Source organism: Haliotis cracherodii, unplaced genomic scaffold (genome assembly GCF_022045235.1).
Source record: "Haliotis cracherodii isolate W230 unplaced genomic scaffold, xgHalCrac1.p SCAF_36, whole genome shotgun sequence".
Lineage (NCBI taxonomy): Eukaryota > Metazoa > Mollusca > Gastropoda > Lepetellida > Haliotidae > Haliotis > Haliotis cracherodii.
The window spans coordinates 364,350-382,500 of NW_027266293.1; the positions used below are offsets into that span (position 1 = coordinate 364,350).

The 18,151-nt window shown below is 43.9% G+C and overlaps 1 protein-coding gene across 1 annotated transcript in view; it reads left to right on the plus strand.

Annotated features, from left to right (window-relative positions):
* Window positions 1-303: 303 nt before the first annotated feature.
* LOC139477799 (endoglucanase 4-like) overlaps window positions 304-18,151 on the plus strand; it is a 26,782-nt gene continuing 8,934 nt past the window's right edge. The window contains exons 1-15 of the mRNA XM_071260216.1: window positions 304-424; window positions 1,103-1,290; window positions 2,178-2,337; window positions 3,237-3,348; window positions 6,165-6,315; window positions 7,221-7,365; window positions 7,952-8,123; window positions 8,900-9,090; window positions 9,554-9,691; window positions 12,295-12,447; window positions 12,972-13,159; window positions 14,402-14,561; window positions 15,562-15,673; window positions 16,149-16,305; window positions 17,804-17,948. Of these exons, the coding sequence (XP_071116317.1) occupies window positions 304-424; window positions 1,103-1,290; window positions 2,178-2,337; window positions 3,237-3,348; window positions 6,165-6,315; window positions 7,221-7,365; window positions 7,952-8,123; window positions 8,900-9,090; window positions 9,554-9,691; window positions 12,295-12,447; window positions 12,972-13,159; window positions 14,402-14,561; window positions 15,562-15,673; window positions 16,149-16,305; window positions 17,804-17,948 (2,293 nt within the window). The remainder of the gene's footprint in view (window positions 425-1,102; window positions 1,291-2,177; window positions 2,338-3,236; window positions 3,349-6,164; window positions 6,316-7,220; window positions 7,366-7,951; window positions 8,124-8,899; window positions 9,091-9,553; window positions 9,692-12,294; window positions 12,448-12,971; window positions 13,160-14,401; window positions 14,562-15,561; window positions 15,674-16,148; window positions 16,306-17,803; window positions 17,949-18,151) is intronic.

An 18,151-nucleotide genomic window follows, 5' to 3' on the forward strand; every position in this document is an offset into this window, starting at 1 on the left:
CCCCACAAGGTACTTACGATAGCAAAAGATCTTTCTTACTTTATCAGCTTTACTGTGCCCGTTTTTTACGCCAGTAATACAGTTAAATACTATTATGATAAACCGTCACTGACGGTCACAAGCCCGTGTTTACAGCATGTTTTTTGGAGACAGTTTGCTGTCACTCATTGGCAGCACTATTTATAGCCGAGTCGACCTCTTAGGGACCTACGTTTGATATTATTTCAAGAATTTTCTAGCACAATTTAACTTGAAATTTCAGCCGGGAAATTCGACTACAATCAAGTGCTTGGACTCTCCATTATGTTCTATGAAGCGCAGCGTTCTGGCAAACTACCGGAAACTAACAGAATCACCTGGCGGGGAGATTCGGCACTAGGTGACAAGGGAGGTAACACAGACCTAACAGGTGGATGGTACGATGGTAAGTCTCCTGTACTTCAGAAAGAGAATGTGTTTTGTTTAACTCGCTTGATGCAATGTTCTAGCAATAAAACGGGGACATCAACAATGAGCTTCACACATTTTACGTATGTGGGGAATCGAACCCGGGTCTTCGGCGTGACGAGCGAACGCTTAATGCTCTGTGCTGCCCACGTGTTAATCGGCCAAAGTGTATGCTGTTCTCTATTTAATGACGTCATCATGGGGTCTGATTTAAGTATGGCAAGTATGCAAGTGCGTTGGCGGAATAAAGCATATTTGTCGATGGAGTTCCAGATTACTCATTGATATTAAGGTGCATTGTAAACCATATTGGTTAGATTAAGTATATATAAGGATATAAGCATTTTGCGTATTAAATATATAGCTTTATGATCTGTAGATATGACGGCGATATATTGCATTTGGAATCAAACTAGGGTTTAGTCAGAGGTTGTTGTAATTTGAAACCGCTGATTGGCCAGTAATAAGTCAAGAGTAATTTCAGTAGTCATGGCAGAACATTAAACAATAATCCCAGTGATGCGTGCTCCTTTGTTGAAATATTTGATTCCGCTTTCAAATAAACTATCTTAGATTTGAAATTAAAATCATGTGATCAAATCAGTTTAAATGCTGAAGTAGCATACTGTGACATCGTATTGTATTAATGTTACAGCCGGCGACTATATCAAGTTCACTTTGCCGATGTCGTCAGCCGTCACCTACCTCCTGTGGGGTCTACTACGTTGGCCAGACGCCTATGTCGCCGCGGGTCAGCTGGACTACGTGTACGACAGCGTCAAGTGGCCCCTGGACTACTTCCTCAAGTGCTGGGACCCTACCCAGATGGAGTTCTATGCTCAGGTACAGCCAAGGTTGCTGTCTGGTTCTCACCAATAAATGGGGGCGGTCGGGTAGCCGAGTGGTTAAAACGTTCGCTCGTCACGCCGAAGACCCGGGTTCGAATCCCGATATGGGTACAATGTGTGAAGCCCATTTCTGGTGTCCCCCGCCGTGATATTGCTGGAGTATTGCTAAAAGCGGCGTAAAACCAAACTCACTCACTCACTCACTCACTCACCAATAAATGAGGCAACAAATACAATGTGATTGTATGATAGATTTGTGGCTTATTGGTTCTCGGGGTCAACAGAAGAAATGTTGTAGATTTCAAGTTCGCTTTGAAGAACATTTGAAACATGGTCGTGGTGTTTTCACTTTTTAGGACATATACGGGAAAGCAGGAAAGGAGAATGCCTAATGTCTTAGATTTAAAAATGACATCTTCTCGAAAATATGTCATGATTTGATTTGAGCTCTAATCCGCACTCTGTACTTATAGAAGGGAAGGATATGGTTCCAGGCAGTTTTGTGGTCCGAAAATGTGAAATTTGTTCTTAAAGCATTCCTTGTGAATATACTCTATACTCTGTACTCTATATACATACTCGTGGGTTTCACCGAAGTGGTAAACGTCTGAGACCTGCATCACTTCGGGCTTTCCTCCCACATTAAGCTGACACGCCGTGATATAACTGGAATACTGTTAAAAGCGGCGTTAAACCAAACTCACTCACTTTCCTCCAACATGTCGACACGCCGTGATATAACTGAATAATGTGCAAAGCGGCGTTAACTGAAGCCACCCCGCTTTATGTGACATTGATTTGAAGTTATTACCACCATTGCTATTGTCAACTGCTTGAAGGTCGGCCGTGACAGATCCATGGATCCATGTATCCGTGTTGCAGGTCGGGAAGGTGTCCCTGGATCATGACTACTGGGGAAGATCCGAGGACATGGACATGGAAAGACCTGCGTACAAGGTGTCACGATCAGGACCCGGAAGTGACGTAGCTGGCCAAACCGCAACAGCGCTAGCAATGGGTTATCTTGCTTTTAAAGAAAGAAGTATGTGTTTGTTCAGTTGATATGTCTTAGGAACGTGATATATATACCTTTGTTTTATCTTAATTTATCAGTAGCAAGCTGATGACGATATGTTGGTAAAAAATATTTTTAAAATCCCAATATACAGAGTTGTGTCCCTTAGGTGCCGGGATCGGCTGGCCATTGGTGTGAACCACGACTGGCCATAATTATGTCTGTCATTTTTATGCCCATGCTCGTAACAGTTTAGACCGCCTCCGTGGTCTAGTGGTGAGAGCATCCGCCCGGAGAGCCGAAGGTCGATGGTTCGATACCCGGCCGCGTCATACCGAAAGACGTAAAAAGATGGTACTTGTCGTTACCCAGCCTGGCGCTCGGCATTAAGGGGCTAAAACAAGGACTGGTCGGCTCGGAGTCAGTATACTGTGTCTGAGTGGGGTATTCATGTTAAACTGCGGCATGGTATCTCAGTTGGCTAGCACTATCAAATCGACATTAGTCCGGACTTGTACACATAGCCACACACACACACACGTGCATGCACGTCGCTATATAAGCGCAATAATCTTGGACGTGACGCTTAAACCCATTTCACCTCCCCTTTATTTGAAAATAGGATTGTTTTACGTTCGAATGCTTTATGCTCAGTTCAATATATATGAAAGGGACAAAGCCCTTTCAGAAATCATAATTATAAGAAATCTCTGCTGAAAGCGATATGATGTCACATTACTGCATTGTTCAGAACAAATATTGATGACGATACGTCAAAACCAGATTATGACTTCAGCACAGTATGTAGGTTTGACATTTAAGACGTCATCACTTCATTTCCCTTTTTCTAAACGGCAATGGGAAATGTATACCCCAAAATAATGGAGAGTGGTGAATGATGGTTGTTAAATGTTTCCTCACACCAGATATGACGTACGCTACGACGTTGCTTGACGCTGCGAAAGGTCTGTACGACTTCGCCAAGAACTACCGAGGCTTCTACAGCGACACCATCACAGATGCCAGGGATGTGTACAAGTAAGGTTATCTTTGACGTACTCAACTCCGAGTTTATATCTCAAGATCTGATAAACCCTCCATTGGACATAGGGGCGGTCGGGTAGCCTAGTGGTTAAGGCGTTCGCTCGTCACGCCGAAGACCCGGGTTCGATTCCCGACATGGGTACAATGTGTGAAGCCCATTTCTGGTGTCCCCCCGCCGTGATATTGCTGGAATATTGCTAAAAGCGGCGTAAAACCATACTCACTCACTCACCATTGGACATAACGTGGTGTAGTGGTAGAGCGTCCGCCCGGAGAGCGGAAGGCCACGGGTTCGATCCCCAGCCTTGTCATCATACCAAAAGACGTTAAGACATGGTACTTGTTGTTACCCTCTCTGGCGCTCGGTTTGTCGGACTGGTCCACTCGAAGTCAGTATATACAGTGTCTAAATGGGTTTTTCCTATAAGGGTAATTCGGTCTTTTAAGGGAGGTTAATGGAAGACCTCGGGCTTCTGCAAACGATAATGCCCTGAAAAATTGCGTTACCGTTATTATAGCTAAAATGGATGGAAACAACAATATCGGTTTTGAAACATTTATTGCAATCACCACGAATGTCACTGACCACATTTTACAAATATGGAAACGTCATAGAACAAACCAGATGACGTCACTATTGAACGTGACGTTACCTATCCTATCCTATGACGTCACCTCACAACGGGCGTGATAATGGCCCGTCGCTAAGCAATATGAGGGCATTATCAAGTTACAGTGGCCCACTCATTTCTAATAACGTGCGGGCGGTTTAATGATAATTCTATCCATTTAAGCTGTAATATAAGGGTAACGCTCTTTTTCGGGGCATTATCATTTGCAGAAGCCCAAGGTTTTCCATTAACTGCCCGACGAAGGAGGGCAGTTAAAAAGACCGATGGCTTCTGCAAATGATAATGCCCTGAAAAAGAGCGTTGCCGTTATTATAGCTAAAATGGATGGAATTTGTTATCAAATAAAAAGAAACAACAACATCGGTTTTGAAACATTTACTGCAATCAACACGAATGTCACTGACCACATTTTACAAATATGGAAAAGTCATAGAACAAACCAGATGACGTCACTATAATACGTGACGTCATTTTCTCTACCCTATGACGTCACCGAACAACGGGCTGGATAATGGCCCGTCGTTTAGCAATATGAGGGCATTATCAAGTTTCAGTGGCCCACACACTCCGTCGCAGTGGTGACTCAGCATAACATCACTGCCACAGGCTAATTTGCATATCATGTGACCGGACTTTTCTCTTGTTTGTAAACAAACGCGCTTTTTCAGAAATCAGTATAGAACGGACTAATGCAAGTATTTTGGGGCGCTTTACATATTGTTTTGCATAACTATATAGATATGCTACTGCAACTGCGACAGTGAGTTGCATGACAATATATATTTATGCATCAAAGTGACCGTGTCGCTAGCTCTCCGTTGGGCTTCGATGACAGCACGTGGAGCCGTACAACCAATGTAAACATAGGATACGTATTTGCATACTTTCTCAATGAAAGTTAACCATTCTGTGACATTTGTTTATGAAAATGTGTAGATTTGTCAAACATGAAATGGATGAAAAGCATATTCAATATCTTGAATGGACTGTGAAAGATGTGACGAATCGTAACATGGCGCTGGCCTGTGGCAGAGGCACTATGCTGGCTGGCTGCCGGCCGCATGGAACTCTGGGTAGGAGAGTCAGTGGCTCGCTCATTTCTGATAACGTGCGGGCGGTTTAATGATAACTCTATCCATTTGAGCTATAATGCCTGATATTGTCTACTATTGCCCGATATTGTCAACTGTTGCCTGATATTGTCTACTATTGCCTGTTATTGTCCACTGTTGCCTGATATTGTATACTATTGCCCGATATTGTCGACTGTTGCCTGATATTGTCAACTGTTGCCTGATATAGTCTACTATTGCCCGATATTGTCAACTGTTGCCTGATATAGTCTACTATTGCCCAATATTGTCAACTGTTGCCTGATATTGTCTAGTATTGCCCAATATTGTCAACTGTTGCCTGATATTGTCTACTATTGCCCGATATTGTCCACTGTTGCCTGATATTGTCAACTGTTGCCTGATATAGTCTACTATTGCCCGATATTGTCAACTGTTGCCTGATATTGTCAACTGTTGTCTGATATTGTCTACTATTGGCCGATATTGTCAACTGTTGCCTGATATTGTCTACTATTGGCCGATATTGTCAACTGTTGCCTGATATTGTCAACTATTGCCCGATGTTGTCAACTCTTGCCTGATATTGTCAACTATTGCCTGATATTGTCTACTATTGCCCGATTTTGTCAACTGTTGCCTGATAGTGTCTACTATTGCCCGATATTGTCCACTGTTGCCTGATATTGTCAACTGTTGCCCGATTTTGTCAACTGTTGCCTGATATTGTCTACTATTGCCCGATATTGTCAACTGTTGCCTGATATAGTCTACTATTGCCCGATGTTGTCAACTGTTGCCTGATACTGTCTACTATTGCCCGATATTGTCAACTGTTGCCTGATATTGTCTAGTATTGCCCGATATTGTCAACTGTTGCCTGATATTGTCTACTATTGCCCGATGTTGTCAACTGTTGCCTGATATTGTCTACTATGACCCGATATTGTCAACTGTTGCCTGATATTGTCTACTATTGCCCGATATTGTCAACTGTTGCCTGATATTGTCAACTGTTGCCTGATATAGTCTACTATTGCCCGATATTGTCAACTGTTGCCCGATATTGTCAACTGTTGCCTGATATTGTCAACCGTCTGCTCAGGTCCAGCATGTACGAGGACGAGCTTGCCCTGGCTGCTGTCTGGCTGCACAAAGCTACGGGTGAAAGGACCTACCTGGTGGACGCTGAGACGTTTGTGCCGATGTACACAGCGTGGTCGCTGGACTGGGACGGCAAGATTGCTGCAGCACAGGTACCCGTATATGTGGAGGTTGAATGAGAAGAGTACAAAGAAAAATAATTTCTTTCTTACATGAACAAATGCAAATTTATAATGAATTTTACTCACGAAGGGTGAAGCGTTTAGCCAAATATGCTTGTCTACACGGATGACCCCATTCTTTGTCAATAAACTAACAAATGGAATACATATTTTCGGTGCTGTCTTGACAGGAACCTGTCTGTTTCACGATTTTGCGAAAGATTGTATGAGCAATGACCTGACAGGTGGAGATCTTAGTGGTGCAGGGTGGGGGGAGAGGGTGAAGGAGTATGTGTGTGTAGGTGTGTGGGGAGGGGTGTGGGGTGTGGGGTGTGGGGGGGGGGGGGGGTGGGAGGGTGGGGAGGGGGGGAGTTGGGGGTATGAGGGTGGCGGAATGGATTGATTCAGGTCATGACCATGATAAGGGGGGCGGAAGGGATTGTTTCAGGTCATGACCATGATAAGGGTGGCGGAAGGGATTGATTCAGGTCATGACCATGATAAGGGGGTCGGAAGAGATTGATTCAGGTCATGACCATGATAAGGGTGGCGGAAGGGATTGATTCAGGTCATGACCATGATAAGGGTGGCGGAAGGGATTGATTCAGGTCATGACCATGATAAGGGTGGCGGAAGGGATTGATTCAGGTCATGATCATGATAAGGGTGGCGGAAGGGATTGATTCAGGTCATGACCATGATAAGGGTGGCGGAAGGGATTGAATCAGGTCATGACCATGATAAGGGTGGCGGAAGGGATTGATTCAGGTCATGATCATGAAAGTATCATGCCAATTTACCCCATGCTCACACACATAACCCATGATCTGTGCAGTAACAACGTTGTGGTACTTCGTGTTTCCATGGTCAGTGTATGGACCTGGTTGTTGTTGCAGTTGGCCCTGTATGAAGTGACGGGGAAGCAGACATACAGGGACCAGGTCGAGGCCTTCGTCACCTCCTACATGCCCGGGGGGAGCGTCCCCTACACGCCCCTGGGTCTGGCCTACAGGTCGCAGTGGGGAGCTCTCAGATATGCTGGTAGGTACACATTGCTGAAGGGGTCTGGACTCGCCTTATGAACATTTTGTACACACCTGTCGAGGAATTGTACACACCACACGTTCCTTGCAGCTTCTAGCCCCGTGGGGATTCGGGATTATAACCCCCTTTCAAACTATCCTGGTTGTAAGCGTGGATCGGGTGGTCGGGGTCGGTGGCTTGAGTGATTGTATGGGCTCCAAAGGCGTGGGCCGTTTGTCGCTAATTTATATGTGCCAGTGCTGCGTTAAGACTAAAAAAACTGTGCATGCATCTTGTAAATGAAGTCCTAAAAGTTTGTATTACATCGTTATAGACTTAAAACTGCTTTCGAATACATTAAGGTATTTATCTAAGCCTCTACGTTGTTTCTATCTCACGTCGAAAATGTAGCAAAATTATACTCACTCACTCACTCACTCACTCACTCAATCACCCACCCAGCTACCCACTCACTCACTCACTCACTCACTCACTCACCCACCCACCCACCAACTCACTCACTCACTCACTCATTTACTCACTCACTCATTTACTTACCCACCCACTGACCCACTCACTCACTCACTCACTCACTCTATTACAGCCAACGTTGCTATGTTTGCCCTCATCGCCGCCGACGACGGTATCAACGCTGCGGAGTACCGCGAGTGGGCATTGTCTCAGATACACTACATCCTCGGCGACAATAAATACGGCATGAGCTACGTCATAGGATATGGAGACAACTACCCACTCAAACCTCATCACGCTGGAAGGTAAAGCCCAGTTCTGGTGTCCCCCGCCGTGATAATTCTTGAATACAGCCCAAAGCGTCGTAAAACCATACTCCCTCAATTGCTCACCAGTCTCGTGGTATGAACTGTGAAGACCTCCCGACGCACATACACTGGGTCACTGAAATAGTTGTCCATGTACAGGACCAGTTGTTCTGACAAGAATTCACGAATTTAGAGGGTCATCAACTATTGTCAAAATTAATAATCTTTGTCTGGAAATAAATTGTATTTTGGACGGCCATTTTCCAAAATGGCTGCCATGGCAGTCTGAGGTCAAATTTTCGATGGCCCTTTAAATACTTTTAAATTTTAATACTTTGGTACGATGAAAAATGGCCGCCATGACAGCCTGGGGTCAAATTTTCGATGGCCCTTTTAATAATTTAAAATTTTAATACTTTGGTACGATGAAAAATGGCCGCCATGACAGCCGATGGCCATTTTAATAATTTTAAATTTTAATACTTTGGTACGATGAAACTTTGTACCAAATTTCGTGCTTTAAGCCTCCAATGCAAAATTCTTCTGATCCACTAAAATAATCAATGTGTTAAGTAATAAATATGTAAAGAGCTAGACAGTCCTTCAAACTTGAGAAGGTGTTTATGATTCATTTTGATTTTAATAAGGTCGTATTTCAGTCATGTCAGCAATGATAAATGAAACAGGTGCGTCTGATTCCTAGCCAGCAGTAAAACAATATATTTAGGTTATAATGTGCGTCAAATGAAATCCATATTTCTGTGTGACGTCAGCTCGTGTCCCGACCGTCCTGCTAGCTGTACTTGGAATGAGTTCAACAGTCCGGCTCCCAACCCCCAGATTCTCTACGGGGCCTTGGTTGGCGGCCCGGATCAGAACGACAACTACGTGGACGACAGGACCGACTACGTCAAAAACGAAGTGGCCTGCGACTACAACGCTGGCATGCAGTCCGCCATTGCTGGTACGTATTTATGTCACGCGTACAAACTATGACGTTCACTCACTCACTCACTCACTCTTACAGGATAATGAGAGCAGAGGGTATGCTTCTCATTCAATGTGCTACAACCTTCTTCTCCCGTGAAAATTCCGCGTTAGAATTGGTCTTCAGTAACCCATGCTTGTCGTAAGAGGCGACTAACGGGATCGGTTGGTCAGGCTCGCTGGTGACTGATGCGTGTCATCGTATCCGAATCGTGTAGATCGATGCTCATGATGTCAATCACTGGATTGCCTGGTCCAGACTCGATTATTTACAAACCGCCGTCATATAGCTGGGATATTGATGAGTGTGGCGTTAAGCAACAAACAAACAAACAACCAACTTCATAAAGAAAATGGAAGAGTGTCGTGGCGACATCGACTCAGTTTTCAGGCCTTTACTGGTATTCTTCTTTTTTTATTGTGTGATTTGTTTTTGATAGGCATAATCCATCTCCGAGAAACAAATCAACTACCGGAAGACGCTGTCACCTCCACTACCTCACCCCCAGGACAGAGATCGACCTTGTTCCCAGTGACGGTGACCGACAGCGGTCCAACAACATCTACCGCCTCCCCAGGTACGTCTCTCAGGCTTTAGGGGCGGTGGTGTAGTCTAGTGGTTGAAGCGTTCGCTCGTCACGTCGAAGACCCGGGTTCGATTCCCCACATGGGTACAATGTGTGAAGCCCTTTTGTGGTGTCCCCCGCCGTGATATTGCTGGAATATTGCTAAAAGCGGCGTAAATCCATACTCACTCACTCTCATGTTTTATCCTTCCTGTCAATATCTCGGGCCACGGGTAGCCCAGTTGTGTAAGACTCATAACTCATTGTGCAGTGTTGCGTCTGTGCAAATAGCAGTTGAATGGGGGTTCGAATCCTGAAATCCACACCGGTTTTAGTGAAGGGAGAAACGCCTCTGCAGCTCCTTGAGTATGGCTGGGCAGAGCAGTTCCCTATTAATCACAGTGACTAAAGCCCCATTCACATGGACAAAATTTACTCATGTAAGCAAATTTACTCATGGAGTATATTTACTCATGTAAGCAAAAGTATATTTACATTGCGTTCACATGAAGTTTATGCAAGGCAGAAGTAAACATCATTTCATAAATGAATTGTGGACTTTTATCATTTGAGGCCATGTCGCTGTCGAAGATAGTCAACCAGAGGCGAAAGAGAGACTTTCCATACTTTCTTAGTATGGGACTAGTCTTAGGATTATGCCAGGAAAGAGAACTATGGAATAGAGAACGTTCTCAGCACTGGTGGAACAATGTCGTCAAACGATCATTTGATGATAAACTGTGGATCGATAACTTTCGCATGACAAGCGAAACATTTTATGTTCTTCGCAAAGAACTATAGCCGTATTTTCCTGCACAGGAAATGTATGTGAGGGAACCATTGGAGCTGGATCCCAAGGTGGCCATAACAATTTACTGGCTTGCTCCAGGAGCATTTATACTTATGAGTAAATATACTTTTACTAGACCTCATCAGGTGTAGCAAGTATACTTTTACTAGACCTCAGCAGGTGTAGCAAATATATTTTTAATCATGTCTCTTTACTCCTGGGGTATATTTACTCACGTGAGCAAATGCGTTCACATGCCACCATAAGTAAATTTACTTATGTAAGTATATATACTCACGTAAGTAAAAGTGTCCATGTGAATGGGGCTTTACTGTGGCACAATACAGTAGAGACAACCACTCAAGGGCAGTCAGATTAGGACCACAGAGCCCCATCCACCGTCACCGTGGTATTATATATAATGCTGGTGTAGGGACTTAATAAATAGAGCATATTTCATGTGTCGAGTGAAATATCTCCTTTTCATCCGTCACGAGAATCTTATTATATACTTTTTAAAATTATTTCTTTACAAATGGTAAAACTTTGAAACGTAAATTCTCCCTACCTAACACACAGGGACGGTTTACCACCCCTTGTACTTTCGACTAAAAAGTAGTTTCGTGATTCCAGATATATTAAAAATATAAATAAAAGCAACAAAAAGTATTTAGGGTCACGGAAATTCGTTATCATACATATAGGTATGATTATATACAACATCAATACAATATCAAAAAATATTCTTGAAAACTACCAAACCGATGTTGGAAAGGAAAGAATACACGCTGGTCAAGTAACAAAATGGCGCTTTGCGAAACGAACAGTCTAGATTGACGAGTTAAGTGAGAAATTTACAGTTTATAACGAAACATTTTCAAGAGAATAACAAACGGCTTGAAGCGATATTAACTCCATAAATGCCATCTGTCGTTATTTTGCCTTGTCAATATGGAACTAACGTTAAAAGGAAGTCAACAGTTTTTCAGACAATTTGAGGGGAGGTCATTCTTGTATGACAATAGTTCAGCCAAAGTATTATTTTCACAACAGTGAAATATCAAGTGTTATGTTTCAACTTCGGAAAACTCAGACTGTCACACTTATATATAATAAAAAGGTGTTTATCATAATTGTATGTTTAATTGTAGAAACTACCTTGTTCTCATCGCGATATGGCTGCAATACTGCCGATGCGATGTAAAATTTTAACTCACTCACTCACTCATAACTGTATGGCGGTATATAGCTATACGTGATAAATCGCAAAGGATCGCAATGTAGAACGAAGCGTGGTTTACATTGTCCTATCGTGACGTCATTTCTGGAGTTTCGAAAATAGGCTCGCAACTTGATGAGGTCATACATAGGACGACGCTATTTTTGAGAGGGAAGTGTATAGCGAATTGGTCCCCATAGTTGTAGCTGGGCAAAGCAGAAATACGCTATGGCCGAACGATCGCATCCAGAAGTGGGCGAGATACGACAATCGTGATTGGGAAAAAAGGCGCAGATAATCACCGGGGCTGTCTGATTCGGGAGGGGTCACGGGTGGTCCACGCATCTAAGGCGCCGCGATTCGCTGTGCAGAGTTGCGTCCCTTGGGGACGCCAGAAACCTAAGATTGCGGGTTCGAATCCCGGTTCGCCCGAATTATGTTTCTAGGTTTGTCAGTATCATACCCGTGCTCGTGGGTTGCACCGAAGTGGTAAACGGTGAGGCCTTCATCACTTCGGGCCTTACTCCCACATTAAGCTGACACGCCGCGAAATAACTGTATTACTGTTAAACCCAACTCACTCACTCACTCACTCATCTTGTCCAGGCAGCGCCTCTTCACACAACTTGTCTCAAGTCCTGGAGTTCTCCATCTTATTCTATGAGGCACAGCGATCAGGAGATCTTCCAGACACTAACAGAATCCCCTGGCGGGGAGATTCGGCACTTGACGACACAGTTCCGGGAGGGTGGTATGACGGTGAGTTGATGTTAACTGCACGCGCCTTCTTAATGCCACCCTGGATGCCCCAGGGTAATATTTATCATTTCTATTCGGATAAATACCCTGAAACCATAGGCCAAAATCAATACATACAAGTGGAAATATATAAGGATCTAAGTTTTAAAAAAATATTATGAGAAAATAAGAAAATGTAAACATCGAAAGAAGTCATATATCGTTGCAATATTTAGGTCAGCAATTTGGCTAGGGGTCAGACATGTCGCCAGGGGTCATTTATATTTAAATGTAATATTTGTCTGAGATGCTAATTTGTTAATGTGGTAGATGAGACAGTCTTAGAGATGGGATCACCGTGCGGACCCCCACTCCCCCTTTCGAAAACTTGAATGAGAGGGGATTTTGATATTTTGGACCCCTCCCTTTTAAAAATGCCGGACCGGTCTCTGCGCGACTGGACACATGAAGTTTCTTCAATCATGAATAGGTCACTGTCGGGACATTCCATAGTAATATTGTAATTATTATTTCTGTATTTGCAGCTGGTGACCACATCAAGTTCACGTTCCCAATGTCGGCTGCCGTCACGTACCTCCTGCTAGGTGTTCACGCCTGGAAGGACGCCTACGTGGCCAGCAGTCAGCTCAACAACATGTACGACAGCATCCGTTGGCCTCTCGACTACTTCCTCAACAGCTGGGACCCCACCAAGCAGGAGCTGTATGTTCAGGTAAAGCTCGCTACACTTGACTCCACATCCGTGAAGATTCCGGGGTACAATAGGTCTTCAGCAACCCATGCTTGCCGTAAATGGCGACTATGCTTGTCGTAAGAGGCGACTAACGGGATCGGGTGGTCAGGCTCGCTGACTTGGTTGATGCATGTCATCGATCCAAATTGCGTGGATCGATGCTCATGACATCGATCCCTGGATTATTTGGTCCAGACTCGATAATTTACGTCATATAGCTGGAATATTGTTCGGCGTTAAACAACAAACCAGCCAACCAACTACACGTGACGCCCTTTACTGCATCCTTGTTACATCAGGGGAGACAATAGCGGTACTCTGAGGTCGCTGCTGTGCAAATGTTGTTGTTTTTTAAGTGTGCTGTTTCCCCCGGTCGGAACTATTCTTCAAACATTTGAGGAAGTGAAGCCATATTTTACGCACGCTTCGCTTACTTTCTTTCAGAAATGTTTGTTTTCTTATTTTGATTTCCACGTAAAAGCCGCGGCTTCGTACAACACTAAATTTTGTTCCCTTACATGATCTTCGTAACACTAAAGCAAATTAAATAACATCCCATTCCTAACAAACACGTTTCAACCTTTTTACTGAAACGCACGACCGCGGATATGGTGATGACAAAACGAATATTCAGGGCTATTCGTCACCACTCGCCCCTTTCCGTAACCTGCAAGAAGACTTGTCCCCCAATCGATGAATGTTATGCGCGAAAATACGACAAACCAATTAGAATGCGCGTATGATTTCAAGTTCTTCGTCAAAGAATCCCTCAGAAACAATTTTTGATTTTACATATGTCTTGAATCTAAAAATATACCCAAGACACAGTTAAATGTGTTCAATCATACTGTATAATTCCGCATGTCCCGATGTCTTTTAATTACATCTGAAATATATATAATGTATGGGGACAGATAAGTGAACCATTACGCAACGAGTTAACAATTGTTTAAGGTATGCCCGTTTGCGCTAAGACGGAACCCGGTCGCAAAAATGGCCATGAGAGGGTCACAAGTCGCTATTCGGCTTGTCCCGGAATAACACAGGTTGTTCACGAATGCGCTATTCGGCATGTCCCGGATTAACAAGAGTTGGTCACGAATGATTCAGGGCTGGTCGGAATTCGAACCAACAATCATAGGTTTCAGGCACTTCTAAGGGACACAACTCTTCACAGCAATTGCGGCTGAGTGTAATTCAATGTACCGTTGTGTTGTACAGGTGGGCAAGGTCTCTCTGGATCACGCTGTGTGGGGTCGGGCCGAGGACATGACCATGGACAGGCCAGCCTACAAACTCAGCCCCTCGGGCCCCGGGAGTGACGCAGCGGCAGGAACTGCAGCCGCCATGGCAATAGGGGCAATTGTGTTTCAGAAAGAAGGTACGATCCTATGATCATTTCGTGTGTTTATTTACCTTAAACCATTTTGTTTTAAACTTTTAACTGCTGACCAAAATAAACAAAAATAAGGACCTGACAATTGAGCCCGCGGATCAACTAAATCTGTGCAGTCGAGACAGAAGGAGTAGCGTGATAAGAGTGAGTGAGTGAGTGAGTGAGTGAGTGAGTGGGTTGCGTTAAAGGCCGCTTTTAACACTATTCCAGTTATTTCGCGGCGTGTCAGCTTAATGTGGGAGGAAAGCCCGAAGTGATGCAGTTCTCAGACGTTTACCACTTCGGTGAAACTCACGAGCACGGGTATGGGGCTGACAAACCTAGAAACATAATCGGGGCGAATCGGGATTCGAACCCACAATCATGGGTTTCTGGCGTGCCCAAGGGACGTAACTCTGTACAGCGAATCGCGGCGCCTTGGACAAGACCCCGTGTTAAACACGATTTCACCTCATCTATACTGAAGTAGACATGTGCAGAGTGTTTTGTAGACATACACCACGTGATCAGGCAGACATGCTTACCTACTCGTAGTACTTACTTTTCAACCGATCGTACGTTAACAATGGAAGGCGTCTCGTTGGATGGGGTTTGGGGATACCCTCTGGGTCTCAAATCTGTTAAAAATGTTTCATAGCTTGTCTAGTCTCATGATGCATCGCCTATAATTCATTCATTTTTTTATATCGAAATTGACCCTGAAAATTCTTGAAAAACAGAATTATGCTTCAGGTTGAAAAAAGAGAAATTGTCTGCCACACAAATTACATCGCTGCAAGGTGTTTTCTTTAAAACATATTCAGGCTCATAGCTTTAAATAAAAAAGTATATGTTTTCACAGATGTTGGCTAAAAGTTATCTAATCTCCAGACAAAATCCCAGCCCCCTACCCCCACCCTAACCCCCGGGGTCTACACGGGGTAGCTGGCAGGTATGTTTACATGAGTTTGTCTCATTTTCACTTTCACTCTCCCCGTTGCTACAGATCCCGCCTACGCCAGTCGACTGCTGACGGCTGCTGCAGAACTGTACGACTTCGCCAACACATACACCGGGATCTATACCGACACCGTCACTGACTCCCGCGACGCCTACGGGTAAGTGACGTTCTTTGGTCACCTTGACCAACAGAGCAATGCTGTTGTATGTGGGTTTCGAGTTGGCATGGCTGGTGAAGAATATCACTGTCAATGTCATATGCTCACATTGCTCACGCCAATTTTAATTCGTTATAACCGTAGTTCGTTATAAGCATATTTACAGCATATATACAGCAAATGGCCGGGACCCCAAAATAAATTCGTTATATCCGTAAGTTCCTTATAAGCGTGTTCGTTATAACCGTAGTTCGTTATAACCGTAGTTCGTTATAAGCATATTTACAGCATATATACAGCAAATGGCCGGAACCCCAAAATAAATTCGTTATATCCGTAAGTTCGTTATAAGCGTGTTCGTTATAACCGTAGTTTACTTCATTTTACTGTTTATTTTTTTAGGGAAATATTTGGTCGGATAAGTTGTAAACGAAAATAATTATATATACTCTTAAAAGTGTCTTCATCTTCCTAGGTCCAACGACTACAACGACGAGCTTGCGCTGGCTGCCGTCTGGTTGTACAAGGCCACACGTCAGCAGCACTATCTCACTGATGCCAGGACCCATGCCTCAAAGCTGTCAACTTCTCCGTGGGCTCTTGATTGGTCGGATAAGACGGCAATCGTTCATGTTAGTATTGGAATATTTAATGACGCCCATATGATATTCTAGAGGAGCTGGGAATTTTGTTTTTGAGACAAAATCACCGCTTTTCCTGAGAGGGGTCGTCGGTGTGTGTTTTACTTCACAATGCAATAGTGTTCAGAACAACAAATATGTTCAATGAACGACTTTCGTCTTTTGTAGATCCGGTCCAAATTGCATTTTCGGCAACTAATAATTTTCAAAGACGCCTCACACACTTCCCATGAATATTAAAATGAATATTAAAATGGTCTGCTCATTATATAGAAAAAGTTAAAGAACACTATATATAGTTAATAAGTCATGGGGTGAGTAGCATATTTCTTCATTAACATACATAAGAAACATTTGTCAAGCCGCCCCGAATCGAACTCCGTACGGAAACTCGGGATGCAGGTTCATTAATGAGAGGATCAACTTGGACACCTCATTCAGAGTTACCTCCCTTACTATGATCAGCAAGGGGTCAATCAATGATCAACTCACTAGGATTTTATCGGATCCTAATCTGGAAATTGCAGAATATCGATGGTCAAGAGTTACCACGACTGTCTGTAGACCTGTAACTATTGTTCTTGTAACTGTGTGGGAATATGCCAGTTTTAGGCAAATAGACCGTGCTTCGTATGCTAGTCTACCTTATACTACATGATACAGGGCTCGTGTCATTCAGTAAGATGGCTTCCTTAGTCAAGTAGTCGTCTGCGCGGAGAGCGGAAGGTCAGGGGTTCGATCCCCGGCCGTGTCATGTCACAAGACATTAAAAGATAGTACTTGTTGTTACCCTGCCTGGCGCTCGACATGAAGGAGCTGAAACAAGGAATGCATGGTTAGCTCGGAGTCACAATACTGAGTTGGGTATTCATGTTAAACTGCCACATTGTATCTTAGTGGGATAGCACAATAAAATCGGCATTAGTCCGGAATAGTACAAGCAGCCATACACACGCGCACACACTGTTGTCTGAGGCGCTTCAATTCGCTGTGCAGAGTTGCGTCCCTTGGTCGTGCCAGAAACCTATGGTCATGCATTCGAATACCATCTAAGTTTGTCATTACCATACCCGTGCTCATGGATTTCACCCAAATGGTAAACATCTGAGAGTTACATAACTTTAAGCTTGGAGTGACTCGTATTCTACGTGATGGACATTAACGAGCGCTTCAACATAGGACCTGCATCACTTCGGGATTTCCTCCGACATGAAGCTGATCGCTGACTATAAATGAAATAGTGTTCAAAGCGGCGATGAATCAAGCTCACTCACTCATTCAATGACAACTAATAGATTCTTATAAAAGTTGTCACTAGTGATGCCCCCCCCCCAAAAAAAAAAAAATAATAAAATAAATAAATAAATAAATAAAAAAATTTTTGGGAAAGAATAAACGTTTTCAAGACAATCGTCCATTGTAGTGTAACTCGTGTTTACCGACATTGTTTTACGTGCGCTTTAATGTAATGGGTGGTTGTGTATCACAGCTGGCTATGTATGAGGAGACGCAGGAAGAGAAATATAGTGACGCCATCAAGACCTTCATGACGTCATATCTCCCTGGCGGGTCAGTCGCCTACACGCCGTGTGGCCTCGCCTGGCGCCTTGAGTGGGGTCCTCTCCGGTACACGGGTAAGATCTCAGTATATTCCCATGTTGATACATTGCCATCTCTATTTCATTAGGATGCAAACCAAGGCCTCCGTGGTCAATGTGTAGAGCGTCCGCGCGGAGAGCGAAAGGTCCGGGGATCGATCCCCGGCCGCGTCATACCTAAAGACGTTAAAAGATGGTACTTGTTGTTACCCTGTCTGGCGCTCGGCATTAAGGGGCTA